The following is a 23,907-nucleotide window of genomic DNA, read 5'->3' as shown; positions in this document are numbered from 1 at the left end:
AGCTAGATCTCTACTCTCCACACTTAAATGGACATGTTAAACCGCACAATTGCTTGTTTCCTTAAAACTTAAATAAATAATAATGCTCAAAAATCTGAAAAGATGAATAAATGATGTGGAATAGAAGTTTCCTCCAGAAAAGAATCGAAGCAAACACACACACATACAGTAGGTCCACAGGAGTACTGTTGAATTTTATTGTAATTTTTCTTTACAATATTCTCCATAGACAATGTGAGACTTTGCTTAAAATTAGATCAACTGTAGTATTGAAGCACATTATGGCTTTCGGGTGGTAAAGTGGTTGAAATCTTACATGCTTTTGCTTCCTTCTGAAATCCCGTGTATGTTTTCACCTGCTGCTTTATCAAACACTCAACATGGTGACATCATCAAGGTGCCAGTTATGGACATACTGGAACACACAGTCTCTCTCTCTCTCTCTCTCTCACACACACACACACACACACACACATAATTCATTCCAAACTCTCTGTTTCCTTTCCTCGTTATTTTTCAATATTCCTCATGTGCAAATTCAAAATTTAGATAAAAAGCTGAAGACACAAACTACACAACACTACTGTTGGCGATTCACTCTGAGTGTGCATACAATATATTATGATATATTATATTAAATAAAGACATATACAGTATGTATATATCTATATATAGAGAGAAAGAGAGAGTGAGAGAAAGCGTGAAAGATCGAAGGTACTAAGCAGAGTAGTAATCTCTTGTTACAGCTCATTCATAAAGTATATTAAAAAAAACAAACAAAAAGAAACCCATTACACGTGAGATAAAGTCATCAAAAGCACTGCTTATATACAGTACATACAGGTAGACGTATGGAATGGCGTGTGTGTATTTACAGCGTGAGAGGGATTACACGATATACCAGGCAGCGATGAGGATCGTGAGTTTACTTATTCGACTCGTCGAGTCAGACCAAATTCTATTAGATTTGTTAGATTCAACGCTTTTGAGTCATCAAGCTGATTAGATGATTAAGATCTTACTGTAACTTACTATAAACTATATGTATACTACAAAATCGTGCTTGCTTTGACCATATAAGGGGAAAAGGCGACACCTCGTTTGGGAGACATCGAAGTTTGAATATTTTCTGCAACCAATAGAAAGAAACTTTAAGGTAAAGGTACATTAAGTGACGAAAAATTTTGAAAGCAGAATGAGTATGAAATTTTTTGTAATCATGAATCAATTCACATGATTCACCTAAAATGATCATTTAAAAGGAATGAATCATCAATAATGAATCATCACCGCTATACAATACAGAACAGCAATTTCTACGATATGTGTGTGTATGTGCGTGTATGTGTGTGTGTGCTTGTGTAAAGCTATCAAGTGACTATATAGTAGAGAAAACAGACAGGAAGTGGGACAGAAGGATGAAAATAACTTCTCCATGTTTAGCCGCTTCCCAGCATTTTTGTGGCGCGCTGGTTGGCCTCGTCGATCCTCGTTTTGTTGGAATCAGCCTGGGAAACATCAAATATATAATTATACAATGCAGGCTTATTCACGAGTTAAAAATTAATTTACATAAAGGACAAATGCATATTTTTTTTAACATTATCTCCTTGCTTTGCAATACACTTTGTTCACCGAGCTTTTGTATGCGTCATCACAAACTTTGCCATGAATGAATGCCCCGCTGTCTTCACTTCTTTATCAGAAGTGAATCTTCATATTCGTAGGGCTGCTTTAACACCTCAAAATAGAGTTTTTGCAGCACAATGTCGGCAGAAGTGTGCGAACGTATATTGTCATGCAGTGTTGTTTAATCCGAAATTGAGGTTTCAGCCCTTCAATAAGCATTCCACTATAACAAGCCCTGTTGACTGTTAAATCATGATACTGTTCGAATACTGGCCCTTGACAATCCTGAAAACCTTTCCTCAGTCGGCAGTGGAGGTTATTTTTGTTCCATACGCTGGCTCGTAGAGAAGTATAAATCGTCGCCTATAATGAGAAACGTTCACCTTTCTTAGAGTATAGGTTTTTGATTGGCGATATCCAAACGCCTTTGTTTAAGCTCCCTCAGGTCACCAAAACAAATCCCTGCACTGCACGCTGCTCTTCTTTCAGGGGGCATCCATTTTTGCTTACACAGCAGTGACAAAAGAACTAACTGCTGTGTAAGCAAAAATTTGGACACATTCACACCTGCACAGCAGTGACTGAGGAGACAGTTGCCTTGACAGGAAAGCACTAATAAGTGCAGTCAACAGCAGTTTAAATATAACCCCCCATATACAGTATACATGTTATAACACTGCTTCTGTCAGAGTGTGTCAACAAAATGTCTGATTCATACATACATGTTGTATATTTTAGCATTACAGCTTCGAATAAGTGAATAAGTGTGAGGTCTTATTACCATCTCCATGATCCTGTCGATCTGGCGGTTCTGAGTGTCGATCTCGTTGCCCATGTCCAGAGCCATGTGACGCAAATTCCCGATGATGCTGCCAACCTGCTCCAGATTCTCATCCATCTCATTCTCCCGTGCATCATTTGTTACCCTGGAGACACACACAAACACATTATACATTTGTGATGTGCTTTGGCAGGTACAGAATAATGTCAATGGACAGGACAAGACAGAACACACCCACAGTGTATATCACTAAACAATCTGACTTTAACAGCAGGGTCATCTTCAAGGTTGTGTGCTTTAGTCCAAAAACTCTGTCAGTATTTAAGTTCCTGGTGTTTAGGGTCGGATAACGCGTCTGTGATTAACATCACCTCTGTGTGGTTCACACCTCCGAGGGTTGCCAGACTGGGTAAAGAGGGTTTTCTTGTCCTACACTCACATTTCTGATCTTACTCATTCCCCTTTCCATTAAACCTCTGTGTAATAGTGTGCTACTCAGTGTACACCATTCTCCAGTAGAGGGAACAGGGAAACAAAATATCAATTTAATTATCATATTGATAAAAAAAAAGCAGACCTGCGAATAAATCCCCCGCTGATGGCCATCTGCTCACGTTCATCCACCACACGAGCCGGCTGGCTGGAGACAACGCCGTCCTGATTGTTTCCCCAATTCTGTCCTCGCTCTTTCAGTCTAAAAGTGAGAGTGAAAGAGAAAGAACGAGAAAGAGAGTGAGAAATACAGTTTGGGTAAAAGCCTGTGTTTGGACTGGCATCTGATCTTAGCGGTTCAAATGTGATGTAATAGATTAGATTGTTGTGGATTTTTTTTTGTCTCATAGTAAACCTGATCTGTGACCTGTTTGGGGAATCTGACACTCCTACATCTTAAAAGGTCTGAGTGCTCCATCTACAACGCTTTTATTTCATCAGATATCAAGCCCTTATACACCCTTCTCCTTCCACTCATCCTCATCACTAATCCATTATTTACCTCCTCCACAGCTCCGATACCTTTCACACGGCTTAGGGAGTAAAAACACTTACTGAGGAACTCAGACTTACGGCGCCGACTCGGACTATGAAACTCATATACAGGGGTATTACTGAGCTCACAGTGCTGTTCCATTTTACACTAAAACACACACACACTGCCAAGATCTCTATCATCTATATTCAAGCGTAAATTATTTAACAAAAAAAAGGTAAAAATCTTCCTGCTTCATTAATATCTTCTCATTCCTCATTTTCAATGAAGAAAGAGAAATGAGTATTTTTTAAATCTTTACACTGAGGAAGCAAGAGGTTATTAGACTTTCTTTTATTAACTTAACCAAATTTCCGGTTATACTGAACTTCCAGCTGGCTAACACACAGTATGACTGCAGATCAATTTGATATCACTGAAATGAGAATGGGTTCCATGTTGAGTCTGGTTCCCCTCAAGGTTTCTTTCTATTGATATCTCAGGAAGTTTTTCCTTGCCACCGTTGGCCTTGGCTTGTTCATCAGGGACAAACTGATAATTATGATTTTTAAAATATTCCCTGAAACTTTTTAAACTCGTTTTAACCTTTTTTTTATTCTGTAAAGCTGCTTTGCGACCATGATTGTTGTTTAAAGCGTTATATAAATAAAACTGGATTGAATTGAATTATAAGCATGTGTGTAATATACTGCGGAGCTTTCTACATGACTACTGAAGTGACTACAGTGAATCAACATCACTGTGCTACATCAGCACTATTTATTTCCTAATAATGTTAAGGTGAGTGAGACGTGACGTACTTGTTACAGGGACAGGGACAGATTCCACACAGGTTCCCAAGGTCCGTCAGGTTCTTCTCTGCTTCCTTCATGTCCTTGTTGATCTGATCCATGCCCTCCTCAATGCGCTCCAGTTGTTCTGGAATTAATCACAAGTTAAGCTAAAGCAAGGTGGAACTTTACAGAGGCTTCATTAAAGCCACACACACACACACAAAAGCATGTCACTGTTAGTAAGACATCTCCTCCCTTCACAATTATGGAGGTTTAAGAGGGGCGCCAATACTTTGTGCAGCGATACAGATGGCCTACAGTCAGTAATTATATACCTACAGAGAGACAGTTAATTACCAATACTTAAAAAAACAAGCAATAATTACTCTGATAATCCCTGTTTAATGATGATCCTCGTTATCATAAGGAAAAAGAGATAGTGTGTGTGTATGTGTGTGTGTGTGTGTGTGTGTGTGTGTGTATGTGTGTGTGTGTATTAGTGGGTTTCAGATTATAAAATGGAGATCATCTAACGATGGAGCTGTAATTAAAGACTATGGCTATGCTCCTCTCACCTCATCCATTAGTGTGAGCTGAAGGGTGGAAAGGATGGAGAAGATGGAGATGATCAAGAGGAGGGAGAAGATGGAAAGGACGGAGTAGAATGGAAATGACTGAGAATATGGACAAGACAGAGAAAAGGAAGTAGATGGATAAATAAGTACAGATATAGATATAGAGGATCAAGAAGATGGAAAGGATGGAGAGGATTGAGAGCACGGAAAAGGAAAGGACGGAAAGAATGGAGAACGTAGGCATGATAGAAAGGATAACGTAGAATGAAATTGATTAGGAAAATGGAGAGGATAAAAAGGATGAAATAAAAAATAGGAAAATCGGGAATGTATCCTTCACCTTGAGCTTCATCAGTAAACATTTATTTTCTCTTTCTTACCTCCCTGTTCATCCAGCATAACCAAAGTCCTGATCCCGGCATCTTTACTCTGATACCGCAAAAGAGGAAGAGAAAGAAATAATCAGTTCCTGAAATGCAAAGATTTGATATGTAGAGCCTGAACTCTCACACTGTGATTCTCTGTATTACATCAGCTGCAGGCTTAAACACTATGATCCAGGCACTCTAAAGGATTCTCCTGTTCGGCCCCGTGGTGAAACCCAAACGAATTTTAAACAGAACCTAAGCAGAACCCGTACAGATTCTAAGCAGAACATTTTTATTCTTATTCTGGGAGAACAGTATAAAAGAAAAAAAAAGCAGATGTATTTTTAAAGAAGTAGATCTGAAAAAAGAAGTATTTAAGAGAAAGATAAAAGTTGTATCCAACCTGTAAAAAAACACTAGAGCTTGTACAAAACTCCACACCAAATCTAACATCGCAACTTAGTAATATACAAACCAGATTTACAGTATTTGAATCTTAGAGTCATTTGAGTCAAGTAAGTTAAACGATTCATTTACCTGTTCAAATGTGCAACCTGAATCAAACATTCACAGTTCAGTTCAATCAAAAAAATCAATCTACATCAATGAAAAAAATCATTTGCAAATGACACATTTTAAATGACATCACACACAGCGTTTCTATGACAGCTTTTATGTCTAGTCTAAAAAAAAACAGAGGCCGATGATCTGTTAGCTGAGTCAGGCTACAGTGAACACAGCGCCCTCTTGTGGCTGTGTACACTGCTGTTTACTGCCGTCAGGTTTGCTTTGTTAAGTCTAATAAAAATTATTTTAGAAAAGAAATAGTGCAGAAATGTTCGCTCCAGGCAGACACCTCTATCATCTTTCTCTCTATTTCTCTCTCGGGTCACACTGCTGTGTAATTCGGTTTTCTGTATGTCGTGTGCTGATGATCATGATGATGATGATGATGATGATGATGATGACGATGATCAGAGCGCCAGGCAACCTGTTGTCCCCGTGAGAATAAACTTAATTTATTTGACTTTAAATAAAGAGTATTGAATTAAAGCGGCGTGAGCAGCCTGAGGCCGTCTCTGTGCTCGCACTTCATTATGAGAAATCAGTCAAGTGGCACAAAGTGGAGACTAAAATTAGATTACAGCAGTAAACATGGCAAAGCGGAAATATGTGTGTCTGTGTGTGCGTGTGTGTATATGTAATGTGTGTGCGTGCAATAATTCCCCTGAGGACAATAAAGCTCCATCGCCCTAAATAGAGCAGATGATCCTCGTTGTCATACTCTCACGTCTTTCATTATTTCCCTACACGAACAAAAATCACAGACTGATCACAAGAAAATTTCTTTATCATTCATCAGATTTTGCAACAAGCAGAATATTACAAATTATATGATATGAAATAGGAATAATAGGCATTTTTATAATCAGGTAGAACCTGAACCTGATCATGTTTTTACTCAGAACTAATAATTGAGTGCATTAGAATTGCTTTCGATGAAACCAATTATAACTAACCAAATATATATATATATATATATATATATATATATATATATTTTCAATGGAAACAGAATGAATCTAAATCTTAATTTATTTACATGTGATCACAACTGAGCCAATGGTTTTTCTCTCTCTTGCGCTGTAGAATTGTGGGTAATCGTCTCCCCTGATGGGTCTTAGTGCGCGTCTCTTACTGGTATAATCAACATCCGTGCACACATCCGTGTGTGCGTAAATCATATTTTATATGCGTATTTGTATGCGTGTGTGTGAAGGGGCACGGTGTGTACTGTTTATTATAACACACGTGTGCGCGCGTGTAAAGCGAAAGCTTTCATTACAGAGGTTGAAGATCTATTTTCTCTCTTTCTCCCTCTCTGTATCAGCCTGCAGTTTGTGTCTCACACACTCACTCTCTCTCTCTGCTCCATAAATCTCCTCCTTGGTCTTCCTCTAGACCTCCTGCCTGGCAGTTCCAACCTCAGCATACTTCTACCGATATATTTACCATCTCTCCTCTGAACATGTCCAAACCACCTCAATCTGGCCTCTCTGACTTTATCTCCAAAACATCTAACATGGGTTGTCCCTCTGATGAACTTATTCTTGATCCTATCCATCCTTGTCACTCCCAAGGAGAACCTCAACATCTTCAGCTCTGCTACCTCCAACTCTGCCTCCTGTCTTTTCTTCAGTGCCACTGTCTCTAAGCCGTAGAGCATCGCTGGTCTCACCACTGTCCTGTACACCTTTCCTTTCATTCTCGTTGATTTTTAAAGATTTTTATTTTTTTTTCTTCCGTTAGCGTGCGCTCGCTAACGCAGGACTTATTAGCGATGTTCCCTGCAAATTTTATAGATAAAACAGTCTAACCGTTAATGTGTGTGTGTGTGTGTGTGTGTGAAAATCAAATAAGAGAGGAGGAAGGTTTACTGTGTAAGATTGCTGTAGTGTGTGTGTAAGTGCTCTCACCTCCTCCACCAGCTGCAGCATGCGCCGGGTACTCTCCAACGACTGCAACACACACACACACACACACACACACACACACACACACACACATATGATTAACACACATGACAGAGAAACACACAGTGAAGGGCTTCATAATGAAGTTACACTGATGCTGTCAGTTGATGTCTCTGGGGTGTAGAATAAGTGTGTGTGTCACTATATAATTAAAAAGGTTGTGTGAAATTGTGTGTGTGTGTGTTTAGGTGTGTGTGTGTGTTTATGTATGTGTGTGAGAATGAGTAAGTGTGTGTGTATTTGAGTGAGTGCGTTTAAGAGAGTGTGTGTGCTTAAATGACTCTGTGTGTGTGTGTGTGTGTGTGTATGTGTGTGTGACTGAGTCTGTGTAAGTGTAAGTGTGAGTCTGAGTGAGTGTGTATAAAAAAAAAGTGAATGTGTGTCAGTATGTGTGTGTGTGTGAATGTGATCGAATGACTGTGTGTGTGTGCGTGTGTGTGTGCAAGTAAGTGCGTGTAAGAAAGTGTGTGCAAGAATGGGTGTTTGTGGGTCTGTGTGTGTGTGTGTGTGTGTGTGTGAGACACAGCTGTGAGTATACACTCTGTTCATACAGATGCTGCTCCCGTCACTGCTGCTGCTCTATCAGAGCGGCGTATCAGTTTCTGCTCATTCAGTACATTTCTGATTTTGCTTTGTTACACTGGAATCATTTTGTCCTTAACAGGGAATATTATCTGATCCTGCATTATTAATACACACTGAGCAGGCAGACACGCACACACTTATTTACAAATGCATCATAAAATGTACATTCAGAAAGTATTCAGACCCTCTGCACAAACATACACAAAGCCAATCAGTACTGTATAAGTATGTATAAGTATTTGATCACCCTTTCTCTTACTTAGAAATCATGGAGGGTCTACAATTTTCAGCATAGGTGCATTTCCACTGTGAGAGACAGAATCTAAAAAAATCTAAAAATAACAATTTATCTGTGAATTACTGTGTCAAATAAGTATTTGATCACTTGCTTATCAGCCAGATTTCTGACTCTCAAAGACCTGTTATTTTGCTTTTAAATAGTTCAGCTACACTCTGCTTATGATTCTAAATTAGTAGCACCTGTTTGAGGTCATTAGCTGTCGTAAAGACACCTGTGAACCCCACAATCAGTCAAAGTCTAAGTAGATACATGGGGTATCAATGATGCTAAGAATGTCCTGAATGAAATCCTGTGGTCAGATGAGACCAAAGTAAAACTTTTTGGTCTTAACTCCACTCGCCATGCTTGGAGAAAGAAGGATGATGAGTATCATCCCAATAATACCATACCTACAGTGAAGCATGGGGCTGGAAGCATCATGCTCTGGGGGTGTTTTTCTGCACAGGGGACAGGACGACTGCACTGTGTTAAGGAGGGGATGAACGGGGCCTTTTATTGTGACATATTGGGCAAAAACCTCCTTCCCTCAGTCAGAGCATTAAAGATGGGTCATGGCTGGGTCTTCCAACATGACAGTGACCCAAAGCACACAGCCAGGAAAACCAAGGAGTGGCTCCGTAAGCAGCATATCAGGGTTCTGGAGTAGCCTAGCCAGTCTCCAGACCTAAATCCAATAAAGCAACTCTGTGTTGCTCAGCGACAGCCCCGAAACCTGACAGATCCAGAGAAGATCTGTATGGAGGAGTGGGTCAAAATCCCTCCTGCAGTGTGTGCAAACCTGGTGAAGAACTACAGGAACCGTTTGACCTCTGTAATTGCTAACAAAGGCTTCTGTACCAAATATAATTTCTTTTTTTAATCAAGTGATTAAATAATTATTTGACACAGTAATTCACAAATAAATTGTAAAGAAAAATCATACAATGTGATTTCCGGATTTGTATTTTTAGATATTGTCTCTCACAGTGGAAATGCACCTACTGTATGCTGAAAATTGTAGACCCCTCCATGGTTTCTAAGTAAAAGAACTTGCAGAATCACAGGGTGATTAAATACTTATTGACCTCACTGTATATATATGAGCACGGTATGGTGTGTTGTGATTGGCTGAGAAAAGTATTGTGTGTTTTGATTGGCTGAGAGTGGTACGGTGTGTTTTGATTGGCTGAGAGTGATATGGTGTGTTCTGATTGGCTGAGAGTGGTACGGTGTGTTTTGATTGGCTAAGAGTGGTATGGTGTGTTCTGATTGGCTGAGAGTGGTACGGTGTGTTCTAATTGGCTGAGAGTGGTACGGTGTGTTTTGATTGGCTGAGAGTGGTACGGTGTGTTTTGATTGGCTGAGAGTGGTACGGTGTGTTTTGATTGGCTGAGAGTGATATGGTGTGTTCTGATTGGCTGAGAGTGGTACGGTGTGTTCTGATTGGCTGAGAGTGGTACGGTGTGTTCTGATTGGCTGAGAGTGGTACGGTGTGTTCTGATGAGTGTAATGTGTGTAATGTATGATCATTGTTTTTGACACTGTAAGGGACTCACTTCATCAGCCAGCTGGTCCGCCCGCTCCTGCAGGTTGGTCAGCTCGTTCCTCATGTCAGCATCGTCCGCCATTTTGGCTCAAAACTGTAAACACAACAGATCACACATTAACGCTCAGTCGAATTCTGGTTTCAATTGATGAGAAATTAAACAGAACTGAAGCGCCTGCATTTAAAGTTGCCACAGCAACAACTCTGTTGAATTAGTGATGTTTTGTACAAGCGATGACCATCTCCCCTTACACACAGATCCTGTGTGGGGTAAACACGGGACAAACCTGGGGGGGTCAAAACCTGGGGCAGATCTGACACATCCTCCTGTATTCCAGTTTATTTCGGTTCTATTTCAGCGTTTGAGGACGCTGCGATCTGATGTGTTTCTGTGGCGACTGGAAGGAGATGGGATTTATTTTTATCTTCGTGAATCAGCCGAGATTTTAGATATTCTGAATATTTCAAGGACATGAAGCACATTGAGATAACTTCTTCATGATAAACCTAGGCAACATTACACACTACACACATACATCACACATCTTATCAGAACGAGACACACACAGCGTTCTGGAGAAATAAGGTGAAATGCTCATATAGTGTGTGTTCCCAGTGTTTGTGAGTGAGTGGATTGAGGAATGTGTTGAGAATGTGTGATCCATCACTAGATTCTTATCTCACCTGAGACAGGTGTGTATCACTTTACTCTGCCCTAGCTTCCTTCTTTCCTTCCTACCTAGTCTGCAACTGTTTCTGTTTTGTTTATTTCATTGTTTAAACACTTCCCTCGTTCCCTAAACGGATGGACGCGGATGAGTGATAAATAACGGGATTTACACTAAAAGTTCCAGATTTGAGGAACACTGATGGTTTCTCTTCACTGGGACTGAACCTAATCACAAAATAATTAAAACAAGATTGATTCTGTGTTTCGTGTGAGAGAACAAAGTTTAGTCTTCTGATCACGTACAGCACCCTGGGAATGAGTGTGTCAACGGTGTAATCACTCAGTGACAGGGTGAGAAATAAAAGGGGTGAATGATAAAGTATGAAAGTGACAGAATAAGTAAGAGATGGCAAGAGTGAGTGAGTGAGGGTGACAGAGAGTGTGGGAGTGAGAGAGTGAGTGAGAAAATGTGTGAGTGAGTGAGCAAAAGAGTGAGTGTATGAATGTATGATTGAGTGACTCGAAAAGAGAGTAAAGAGAGTGAGAGACTGAGAAACTACAGTATGGGAGAGAATAAAGGAGACGATGAAAAGTAAGCGAGTGAGTGAGTGAGTGAGTGAGTGAGTAAGTGATTAGGTAAGAGACTGAGTGAGTGAGTGAGTGAGAGAGTGAGAAAGTGATTGGTTGACTAGGTAAGTAATCAATGTGTGAATAAGTGAGTGAATGAGTAAGTAAATAAGTGACTGAGTGAGTGACTGACTTAATGATTAAGTGAGTGAGTGAGTGAGAGAGGGAGAGATTGAGTAAATGAATGAGTGAGTGACTGGGTAAATAAGTAAGAAATTGAGAGAGTAGGTGAGTGAATGACAGTGAAGAACTGAGCAAGAGAGTGAGTGAGTGAGTGAGTGAGTGAGTGAGTGAGTGATTAAGTGAGTGAGTGAGTAAGTGGCTGAGTGAGTGACTCTGTCTTCTTCAAAAAAATACTCATGTTAATTTACAATGTGGTATCTCACTCTGTCCCATGTGTGCACATGTGTGTGTGTGTGTGTCTTTGTGTGTGTATGTTAAAAAAAACTGGCATGTTGCTCAGGTTAAGAAGTGAAGACATGTTCTTTATCAGAAACAGAGGAGAGAGTGAGTACAGTGTGTGAGCAGCCTCGTCTTACAGCAGCTCCAGTTCTAGTCCACTAATCTGCTTATAGTCAAGTGGGTGATCAAAGTGTGTATATTTCCTATAACGGCACTGGGGCGTTTCGGTGTGTGTGTATATATCACTCCACACGTCTGGGTTCTCCACACAATGGTCCACCTAATATTCCACATCGTTACTACAGTACTACAGTCAGTGAGGGACAGGACACAGGATACTTTAAATGATAAAGCTCTTTAGGTGAAGATGAGCAAGGAAGAAAAGGACGACACATAATGAACAGAAATGTCCTGCTGCATCAGAGATTATATTTATACCGGAGTGGGTTATGCAAGCTGAATAACACACACACACACACACACACACACACACACATACATACACACATACACACGTGGGACAGGGTGAGATGGCACATTGTAAATTAACATAATAAGTATTTTCCTAAGAAGACGGTGACTCTGTGAGAGATGAGCAGTCTGACTAATAACAAAATAAAATCACTTATCAACATTTCCCAGAATCCTCTGGTTTTACTGTGATGTCTTTTGATAATAATACAAAAAACAAAAAATAAAAATATTTCAGAATTACAATATTAATCATAAAACACACATTAAGTGCAGAATGTCTGGACAAACATTAAAAAGCTTCAGACACCCGAGCTGCAAGTGTGTCAAGGACAAAAGAAATGTCACTATAATACATACATACGGTACGTGCGGACGTGCACAGACACCCACACACAAACACAGATGCACACACAAAGACAGACATGTACATACATGCGCACACACACAGCGAGGTCTGCATTATTCTCATATAGCAAACCAATATTTCATAATGTAAGATTTATTAATGGCTTTGGATTCACGTACTAAAATGCGCTGCTGCTGGTTAATGAACTCTAATTACACGGCTGTGATCGTTAGCCGTGGCTGCGCTACCTGTGTTCAGATCACACTCACCTCAGTAAAGGTGTAATGCGTGTCAGTCTGTGCAACAAAGGAGATCATAAACCTGCTCGTCTCCTAGCAACAGTGTAATAACTGATTATTATCCAAAACACTTCAAAGAGAATTGACATGAAACTGGAACTCTCATCACTGTCTCACTCTCACTATATCACTGTCTCTGTCTCACTCTCACACACACCATATCACCCTTTCTGTCTCACTCTCACTGCCTCACTCTTACATACCTCACATCACATCAGTCCACTCTCACTGTCCCACCCCCTTACACTATTTCACTTTCACTGCCTCACCCCCAACTGTCTCACTCTCACACACCATATCACTCTCTCAGCATCATGTTGTCTCAGTCTCACTGGATCGATGTGTCACACACAGTATCACTCACATGGTCCCACTTTCAATGTCTCACTGTCACACTATTACTTTTACTGTATCATGCTGTCTCACTCACTGTCTCACTCTCACTGCTCACTCTTACTGTCTCATGCTGTCTCACTCTCACTGTCTCACTGTGACACTATTACTTTCACTGCATCATGCTGTCTCACTCTCACTGCTCACTCTTACTGTCTCATGCTGTCTCACTCTCACTGTCACACTATTATTTTCACTGCATCATGCTGTCTCACTCACTGTCTCACTCTCACTGCTCACTCATACTGTCTCATGCTGTCTCACTCTCACTGTCTTACTGTCACACTATTACTTTCACTGCATCATGCTGTCTCACTCTCACTGTCTCACTCACTGTCTCATACTGTCTCACTTTCAATCTCACTGCTCACTCTTACTGTCTCATGCTGTCTCACTCTCACTGTCTCACTGGTTATATCAGTTAAAGCTTTAGAGCCTCTTCATGTACAGCGCTTCTAGAAAAGTAATAAATCAGAATAGTTTGGAATTTTCTCCCAGGCATAGAAATGTGTATTTAAAACCCTTATTAAATATTTAATCACTTTAAACCTGAAAATATCTGCTTTGTTCAGGATTCCTCCTGTAGCCTTTAAAAGGAAATAAACACATGGCCAACATACAGTAGTTTTTAAATTTACGTTAATATTTATCTTTAATGTATTTGATCTCTCAGTTTCTTGTTTTTTCTCTCAGGAGAAAGTTTCAGGAGGAAAGTGAACGTGTAAGACAGTGCGGAGCCGACCTGATAAATATTTCAACAGAATAAAAGAGGAAAAGCAATTTACAGTCAGTGTGTGTGTGTGTGTGTGTGTGTGTGCGTGCGAGAGGGTGTAGGTATGTGTGTGCGTGTTTAAATGTCAGGAGTCCGTGTGGAATATGAAAAAACAGCAACATCACCTGTAAAGGCTTACACAATAAAGTGGTGACGCGGTAAAACAAAACACGACGATGAGGGAATGTGGTCGAACCCGGGGGAAGAAGGAACATGACCAGATCGAGGAATCATGAAGACAACCGGATGGAGGGGGGACCAAGAACACAATTAGGGAATCAGGAACATGGCCAGTTCAGGGAAATGATGAACAAGAGTGGATCTGGGAAACAGGAATATGACCAGATCGGGGGGAATCAGAAAACAGCACAAAGTAAAGTCGATGAGAAGAGCTTTGAGAAGATTTTCTCTTTCTCTCTCTCTCTCTCTCTCACTCTTTCATTTCTTCTCTTTAATGCTCTCTCATTTGCCTTTTGAACTCCGACAGTCTGACGTTGTGCATTTTATTAGCTGTTTAATCAGATGTTTAAGTAAGTCTGGAGTAAGAGACGGAGGATGGAGCCCAAACCCAACAGCAGCAGAAGCTCTGAGCTCAGAGACAAACCACATGGAGCATTTCTCTACACAATTACATCTATCTCTCTATCTATCTACCTATCTATTCATTATTGTGTCTGTGTGTTGGTGCCTAGAGATTCAACTGAATCATTTTTTCCTGAGGGAGATTAGTGTATGTGTGTGTGTGTATGTGTGGTTCAGGAAAGGATAAAACACACTACGTTAATCTAAAGCACTACATAACTCACTTATATAATACACTCTCTCTGTGTCTCTGTCTCTCGCTCTCCATCCGTCTCTTTTTCTGTCTGTCTTTACTTTTTTTTCTCTATCTCTTGAATTCTTCGTCTTAAGAAGTAGTCAGAAACAGAACAGTGAGTATGATCGTGTATGTGTGTGTGTGTGTGTGTGTGTGTGTGTAAACCAGCATGACAGAAAACCCCAGTGTGCAAAAATTGAGAAGGTCCAGGAAACACCATCTGTCTCTTTCTTTGCACACATACACACACGTGCAAACGAGGCTCTTAACATCTTAAAACAATCCTATGTCCTAGAACTTTTAAGGGTTCTCCAGAGGGACAACGTCCATAAATTTCTCACTTGGATGAACAGAGCATTAATAAATGGCGATAATTATCTGAAATGTTATCATCTAAAGATATTCATCACTAAATAAAAAAGTCCAAATAATACACTTGACAATCAGACAAATTAAAGTGATAATGATTAGGAGGTTTTTTTGCATGTCCCAGATTGATCAGGTCAGATGATCAGGTCACCAACCAGGCCAGAGAGTCAATAAAGCAAACCTTTTACAGACATGAGAAGACTCTCCTCTTTAGGTTCGAACCCCTCTTAGCCTTTAGCTCATCTGGGGTCCAATGAGAGCTCGGACATTTATATCATCTCAGCTGCAGGGTTTGTTATGATCACCCAGCTTACACACACACACACACACACACACACACACAATATTTATACCCCACACAGACATTCTACAAAGTGATTATGGTTTTATGCAGCTTTTGCATTCTGATATAATGTCCATGTTACTACAGTATTCTATGATTAAGTTTGTACATGTTATTATTCTCTCTCTTAGGAAAAAAATTTCACAGGAATTTAAACACATGTAATTTAAATAAATGTAATTTAAACACGTAAAAAAACACTGTTCAAACATAAAAATCTAAAATTCACTTTTTGCCTATTTTTATTAATTTTATAACTAGACCTGAAATGGATTTATTATTTTTAACCCAGTATTTGTAAAATAAAAACCTGCTGATAAAGTCTTGATTTTTTCAAGACTGTAACAGGGCCATGTTACTGAAATGGATTATTCCAGATGATAAAGATGAAGACGAAGTGATTAGTGGAGTGGTTGTACTTCAGTCCTGATCATGAGCTCAGTGCGAGGGGTGGGGGGGAAGCTCTGTTACTCTCTTTCTTTCTCTCCCCAAGTTATCAGCTAACGAGCTGTGTTTAACCAGATGAGAAGAATTTGATAATGAAAAGACACTGAACACACTTTCATTTTACACAAAAGCCTCTCAAATACCATCAACCAATCATTCACTTCGTAACTAGAGAGGAAGTGTGAGGTCTTTTATATAAATGTAAAAAAAAAAAAGCCCACTGAGCTCAAATTAGATGAAAAGTCAGTGACGTGCATCAACATACACAGCGCCAAGCTCTCTTAGACTGTGGCCCAAATCACATACTCAACTGCAAAACTCTCTTACAAAACGCTCAAAGAATACAGTTTATATTTTTTATATATAACACTAAGCAACACCTTACTCACTGATTCAGGACACAGCCGATACATAGACGTCTAAATCAGTAATGCTTGCCTACAGAAAAAGTGCACTTTGAATTATCGATAGGACTACTACGTGCATTTTATCTTAACCTAAAGCATGCATTACCCTAAATTTTCTCTAAAAAACAAAGTGAGGATGCAGCAGTGACTTAAAATCCCCCAAAAGTAAAATTTAACAATTTTTCTTAGAAACAAAGCACACTGCAGTCTATAAATCAGGACATGGCCTTTGGACTTTCTCTGAAGATCTTTTACGTGTATTTTATACAAGTTACTTCCAACTGAGTAATCTGATTGGACAAGAGGTATTCCATGCGTAGTGATAATGGACGGTAACAGCACTGGGATATTACTCCACATCTCAGCAGTTCGAATAACTGTCAAGAATACTAACTGTGGGTTGCAGCAAGGATGAAAGCAATTATGGTCCGCAGCAATGAGGAGAGAGCAGCTGCCTGCCAAAACCCACATTCAAAACCAGTCAGGAAAGCACTTTCAGCAAGAACACACATCTGAAAACGTTATGTCATCTAAAACAACACATTGTCCTTTCAAGTCGTTCCAAATTGCCTTGGAACCGTCCATGTTATTTTATTTACAACTACAAAGCTAAATAGCTCCTAACATGAGGCTGAACTCCAAATCGCTCTCGAACATCAAAGGCACTTACTTGGGTGTGCTACAAGTGACTGTACACCCTACATAGTGCACTAGCTTTCCATTCAACATTGTTTGGAATTTACTGTGAAAGTTAATTCAGATGATATTCTAAAGTGGAATAAGTGGAAATATAAAGAGAAACTTATGAGATTTACAGGTCTGTCCACCTCCATGGTTTATTCTTCTCGCCTTTTGGCTAACTAGTACGAACTAAACAGTTAAATAAACACACAAATTATAATATGTTGATAATAAATGCTGTATAGGAACCTGTTGTATGAAAGCAATATAACACTTAAGGTCGTGCTGTATTACTAGATATAGCAAAGCTGTGATGCTTTTGGTTATTAGGCCACGCCCTCGTCACAGCCGTTCTATATCCAGCAATACAGCACTCCCTCTGTTGTGATATTGCTTAATTCCATTACCTAAATAAGAAAGAAAGTGCTATTTATTTTCTAGAGGATTTTGTAACGGCTTGCATATTAACACATTGAGAAGTGCAAGGAAGACTACTCAATGAACTAGGACACATACTTGAATTTCTTTTAAGAAAAAGAATATTATTTTCCCTAAAGCACAAGTCACTTTATGAATCAGGGCATGCTCTGTTTTTTTTACGCCTGGAAGCAAAGTACACTTTACTGAATCAATCAGGACATAGCCTCGAATCCCCCTATGAACAAAGAAAAAAACCCATTTAAATCAGGACACAACCCATTAGAAATAAAGAATAAAAGCACACACTATATTTTTTTGTGGGAAAAATGAGGACACAGTCTAGCTTTTTCATCTAGAACATAAACCTCGATGAGTGAATGAGGACAAGCTCTGGCAGAGGAGTGAGTATGATATATTTCACTTTTAATCACACCTGAGTGTGTGGAGTCGGAGTCCGACTGAAAGAGAGAGAAAGAGAGAGAGAGAGATAATCTGTGCTACTTTGAGAAGAAAGTCATGCATTGAGTCGGTGTTAATGAGTTAATGTTAATAATTTTCTTTACATCCTTTAATTATAAGGTGAGTGTTACGGGTGAGCGCGTGGAGCTGTCCGCGGTGCTGAAATACATTCTCTCAAATCTCAAAACGCGCTTTTTTATTATTGCATTTTTAAACATTCGACAAAATAAAACACACAAACACACACATAGCGTGTGTGTGTGTGTGTGTGTGTGAGAGAGAGAGAGAGAGAGAGAGGGAGTAATCCTCACCTGTGCGCGTGATAAAGTCGAGATTAAAGAGAACTGAAAGAGATATAAAACTCTAATCTTACCTTTAACACTCAGGATGAAACTCGTTCTGTTTGAGTACAAGTGTGTATGTATGTGCGGGAGAGTGTGTGTGTAAGTGTGTTTATTATTATCTTCTCAACCCGAGTTCAGCTCCTTTCACAACAAATCCATCCTCTACACTGGGGCTCGGGAGTGAATCCCCGCCCACAGGGAAGATGGCGACGTACCGTGATGTCACGAAGGGCGTGATCACCTAGCGCGTGAATATTACCCCCCCCCCGCAGAGACGCCTCACGGAGACTTCCATTAAAAACAAGAAATAAAACAAAACAAAACATTCACATTTGACTAATATCTAAATTCGCCTACTAGGATGAGTCACGTGACGTCCTAATCACTAAAATGAAATAGGGGTCACGTGATGTGTAAAGCCATAATTTTGTAAATTGGGAGTGGCCAGGGGTTTTGGCTTTTATTGTATAAGGGAGTGACGTCATCAATGCTTCAGGCCTTTACCCTAAAGGTGAAAAGGTTAAGTCACGGATGAGCTCTTTGATTCTCGTTGTTTAGATACCAGATTCTAACACACGCATTCAGTTTTCACACACACACACACACAGAAAGGGAGGGGGGATGGGGAGAGATAATTACTGCCTTCCAGCAGGGGTGTGTCCTGTCCTGATTATACACACTCTCAAGCAATCAGACACACACACATACACTCCAGTCCCACTGAGACACACACTCACACACACCATGATGGAGAAACAGGAGTTGATCGATAACACTCAAGGTTTTTATGTCTCAGTGCTGCACATTAACATCCTGTGTGTATGTGTGAGTAAGTAAATGAGAGAGAGAGAGAGAGAGAGAGAGAGTGCTGATCGGGTCAGGTCTGAAAAAGAGATAAAGAAATAATTTGAAATATAATCTGATGGCAGATTCTGTCATATGAGGACAGGATATGAGGAGAGGAAATATAACAGAGAAAAGGAGAGAAAGAGCTGAAGGACACAAGAGTGATGAGCACAGCAAAAGGGAGGTGTGTGTGTGAGAAAGACACACTCGTCACTCTGTTCACATGCAGTTGGAAGATGTTGCTTTTTTCTCACTGCATATAAATCAAATGCCAGAATTACTCATTTGCATACATGCATATTTATTAGATTCCAACTCGCATATTCATAGACTTTACTGTTTGCTGACGCTAAAAATCTGCTACTTCATCACTACAGACCTCTCACTGCTCTATTCTAATTGTTTAGGTTGTGTCATGTGACCACACAGAACATGGGTGGTTTTAACAGTACAATTAAAATGTGCTTTTATCACTCCACCTCCATTCTGTCTGCATAGGTTACCTAATTGTGCTAATTAGCACATTAGGCCAGGCAGACACTGTGTTTAAACTGAATTGTGGGAATTTGGAGCATGGACCTGCTCACACTGCACCTCAAACCACAACAGGTCAGGCTGATTATACAATTAGTTTTGAGCAACTGATTCAGGGACAAAATCATACAGAATGTGTACAGTGTCTGAGCAGCCTTGGTAAATTAGCTTGCTAGAAAATTATTATAATTGGGCAGACAGCTCAGAAGAAACTACTAATAACCACTAACTTAGGAAATCATTAAAAATAATCCCAATTGTATCTGATTAATTTACAGCATTTTACCAGCAGTCACAATATTTGATTAATTAAATATCCACTATTCAAATCCCAAACCCCTACTATAAAAAAACATACTCTATGTTGTTTTGTATAAGTATCTATAAAAAAGAAATTCTGTTTGGCCGGCACAAGCATTCCATCACCATCATCATCAGCATTCCTACCAGATTGAAGCAGTAGGCATCATCAACTTCATACAACAGGCAGAAGAAGTAGGGGCTGGCAGAACACTGGAGCAGCATATATATCGGCAACGAGTTGACCGCACACTCCGTTTTCAGGAAATGGTAGCACACAGGCATCAGGATCTGCATGCGGGCAGAGCCTCTGGTAAACCACTAATAATGTATAAAAATTTGAGCACAAATTGGCACAGTTATTAAAACCACTAACTCACGTAGCCTTTCTACGCAACCGTTTTACACTTGTGGTTTAATTTCTAAATAATATATTTTGCAAAAGATTAAACACAGATCTCAGCATTAGACACATTATTAAAAACCTTATTGTAAATGCTTCTTTTGGAAGACGCAGGCTTTTAAATGCCACACCCATAAAAACACTTATGGTTCTGAGCTTCAGCACAATAAAATAGACCACATGTTAGAAATCTTGGTTTGGACAACAATGGGGGCCAATAGTGGAGAGACAGAGAAAGAGGACGAGGGTGAGTAAGAGCAACCATTACAGATGAGACCCAGGCCACTTTGGACGATCATGTGGTCAACCATGGGTTGTCTTTTAGGGAGGATTAGCCAAAGGTCCAGCCTAATCTGAGCCACCACACTGCAGCAAGTATCATCTGGTGATTTTTTTCCCTCATGGTTTTGCAGAAATGATATACAACCCCTTTGCTTGAGGAAAAAGATGGCTGTTCTGCATTTGGGCACTGACAGAGTGAAACATCTGCGCTGTGAATATATGCAGCTAAGATAATGCTGTCCTCTTAATGGTGCTAGATTCCACTGTCAGTACTGACTGCTTTATGTCTATTTACACTACCATATAGCACCATACTGTTCTGCCCTGGCTGTTTCAGAGAGTGGTGGAGCTAGATGTTCCGGTAGTGGGGTACTAGTTCCTTTACATTGATGAAGCTGGCTTATATCATTCCAAAAATAAAGAACATCACAGAACACCGTGGAATCATTAATCATTAATCATTAATTAACTGATGGTAACATGTGTGCAGCCGTTATGCACAATGGTGTCCTTTCTTCTTTATCATCATGCCGCTCTCTATATCACTGTCACTCCCTATATCACCTTCCTCAACACTCTACACAGCATACTTATTCCTAATGACCATTGGAACTGACCAGAGCAGTCCAGGTTTGCCGTCATTAGGGACAAGGTTTCCCGTGGAACACAACCGATTCATTGTCTACCCACTATTTATGGAACTTCAATTTGTAAATAAAAATAAATAAATCTTAAATATAGTTGCATTTATCTACACCTTCTTAAAATAAGTTTGAAACAAACCAAATATTACTTTCAAATCTAATTTAATCACATTTGACTAAAATTTTTGTTATTTTGGTAGATAATTTTGCTGGTTTTAGGAATACATTTTTTGAAAGAAAATTTTTTTGGCAATAGGAATTTTTTTTTTTCTCTTACAATTTTATTAACATTTGACTAGACATAGGATTAATAGTCTCATATTTGGCTTGTTGTAAACTTATTTCAAGAAGTTATAATTAGGTTTGGCTAGATTTAAGAATATTTCACTTAGTAAGATGACATTTTTTGCAGTGCACCTACCAATTTATTCACTGTTCTTTAACTCCACTAAAGAGTTCTTTTTAGCATGGTGTTGGAAGATCTGTGATCAATTACCCGACTGAAACATAGCCCATCTCAATGCGAAGAAGGAGGCCTATGGTGACACAGATGCTGGAGCATGCCTATCCTCGATACGTCACTTGCGTCCCTCTGTACATCCCCCGCTGTCTGGCCAGAGAGAACATTGCTTGTGATGTTGATGAGATGATGTGGCCAGACCCAAATCGGATAAAGGATGCACCCTAATTTGTCTTTTAGTTTACAGTAACAAGCCTATCTTCTATTATGGTGTACTGTATACAGCATGTGTTACTGTCTGTTATTGTTCCATTGTATTTGTGTTTTAAAGTGCATGCATAATTAATTCCAATCAATAAACAAATCAGGAGTCTATCACAAGCAAGGACGAAGAATTTTTACTTTGTCCTCGAGGGGGCTAAGTCGTTCCAATCAGATGCTACGTGTATTTGAGGGAAGAGATCAGAGCGATTACATTTACGTAATTTAATTGAAGAATGAAAAAAATTTGTGCTATGTGTGTGCGCACAGGGGTTGCATGGTGGTGTGGTGGTTAGCCCTGTCGCCATGCACCTCCAGGGTTCGCGTTCGATTCCCGGCCAGGCTCGATTCACGTCTCTATGTGCATGGAGTTTGCATGTTTTCCCCGTGCTTGGTGGATTTCCTTCGGGTACTCCGGTTTCCTCCCAAAGACCTGCAGGTTAGGCTAATTGGTGTACCCAAATCGCCTGTAGTGTGTGAGTTAGTGTATTTGTGTGTGCCCTGCGAGGGATTGGCACCCTGTTCAGGGTGTACCCCTAGTTTTGGATATGGATATTTACTTAAATCCTCATAAGCACTGTTACACACTGTAACTTAATGCACACAATGTTCTTGTTATCAAGGACATGGTGAGAGTGCTCTCGAAGTGCTCTTTCTCTCTCTCTCTCTCACACACACACACACAAAAGGACCCTTTTAGACTTACAAATCTATCTTTCCATCAGTAGATTATGTAAAACTACAATATGATACAAAGGCATGGTAATTAATAATATATGAATTCAATAAATCATATTTTTTACTACACGTGAATTACACATCCTTATTATTCTTTGGCAAACTCAGCTAGAGTCATCTAAATACATGAGAATGATACAGAGACGGAAAAAAACTAAAGCAGTAAGGCATATAACAACAATAGGAAGTGCTGTATGTATTAACCAATTTCCTAGCTGCAGATCATGCAGTCGCATGTGCACTGGTGGATCTTGTGTTTGGATCTGCGACAATGCAGAGAATGGTTTTGCACAATAATGGTTTTGCAATTCATCTTCACACATGTTTGTGGATACCCCTGGTTAAGGTTTTTGCCCTATCCCTGTAGTTGGGAGTCTGTTAAACAGGATTTCAACTGGACTCAAGCTTCTTTTTATTTTAAATCTAGTTCTTATGTACAGTATATTAATAAAAGTGGTAGGGCGTTTGTCCAGGATAGACCCGAATCTTCATCTTAAGTCTATATGAAACAATACTGGCCAAATTTTTAAGAATCATCCAAGAAACCTTTTTGCTAATTATCACTTCTTTTTGACACATGATCTAAACAATATGTCAACTTTTCATTACTGAAAATTTTGAACCATACCATACTCCTTGTATGTTCTTGTTTTCCTCCAAACTTCCTTCTCCGCTGGTGTTCCCTGAGATTGGACTTCACTTAAATCTACTGTTGGGGTTAAAATAGATTTAGAGACACCGGGTATAGTTTCCCCTTTCTCTCTTTTCTCTCGTTAAACTGTCTTTGCTGCTGCATCCGCTGCTACATTTCCCTTTGAAATCGGATCAGTATTGTTAGTCTGAGCATCATATTTGCACAGTGCAATTGATTTTGGTAATAGGATTACATCTAGTAATTCAGAAATGAAGGATGGTGAGTAAGGTGTTTGCTCCAAAATCTGGAATTGATGTAGTTGTTAACTGTTTTATTCTTTGCCAATGAAGGGCTTCAGTCAATGCTATCAGCTCTTCTGTTTGGGCAGAGAACATACTTGATAGTGGTTCTGCTTGTAGAAATTCATTTGTTGTCTCGAAAATGCTACGAAATGTCTACGAAAAGCTAACCTGTCC

At 39.6% G+C, this 23,907-nt stretch overlaps 1 protein-coding gene across 1 annotated transcript; it reads right to left on the bottom strand.

Moving 5' to 3' along the window:
* Positions 1–175: 175 nt before the first annotated feature.
* On the bottom strand, positions 176–18,481 carry snap25b (synaptosome associated protein 25b). The gene is made up of 8 exons (XM_053509254.1): positions 18,359–18,481; positions 10,070–10,153; positions 7,592–7,633; positions 5,127–5,175; positions 4,199–4,316; positions 2,988–3,104; positions 2,411–2,555; positions 176–1,508 (listed from the first exon to the last, which is right to left on the bottom strand). The coding sequence occupies exons 2-8, from the start codon at positions 10,139–10,141 to the stop codon at positions 1,440–1,442; spliced, it is 612 nt and encodes a 203-aa protein (XP_053365229.1). The 5' UTR covers positions 10,142–10,153; positions 18,359–18,481; the 3' UTR covers positions 176–1,439.
* Between the last annotated feature and the right edge of the window lie 5,426 nt (positions 18,482–23,907).

Source organism: Clarias gariepinus, chromosome 13, assembly GCF_024256425.1.
Source record: "Clarias gariepinus isolate MV-2021 ecotype Netherlands chromosome 13, CGAR_prim_01v2, whole genome shotgun sequence".
Lineage (NCBI taxonomy): Eukaryota > Metazoa > Chordata > Actinopteri > Siluriformes > Clariidae > Clarias > Clarias gariepinus.
Note: the sequence above shows the minus strand (reverse complement) of the source record. Positions and strands in the feature narration are given on the sequence as shown.

Excerpts from the sequence above, each read along its gene's own strand:
- snap25b (XM_053509254.1), bottom strand. The coding sequence starts at position 10,141 with ATGGCGGACGATGCTGACATGAGGAACGAGCTGACCAACCTGCAGGAG. Across the intron at positions 7,634-10,069 it reads CGGACCAGCTGGCTGATGAA|TCGTTGGAGAGTACCCGGCG; the intron begins GTGAGTCCCTTA and ends TGTGTGTTGCAG. Across the intron at positions 2,556-2,987 it reads AGCGGGGGATTTATTCGCAG|GGTAACAAATGATGCACGGG; the intron begins GTCTGCTTTTTT and ends GTGTGTCTCCAG.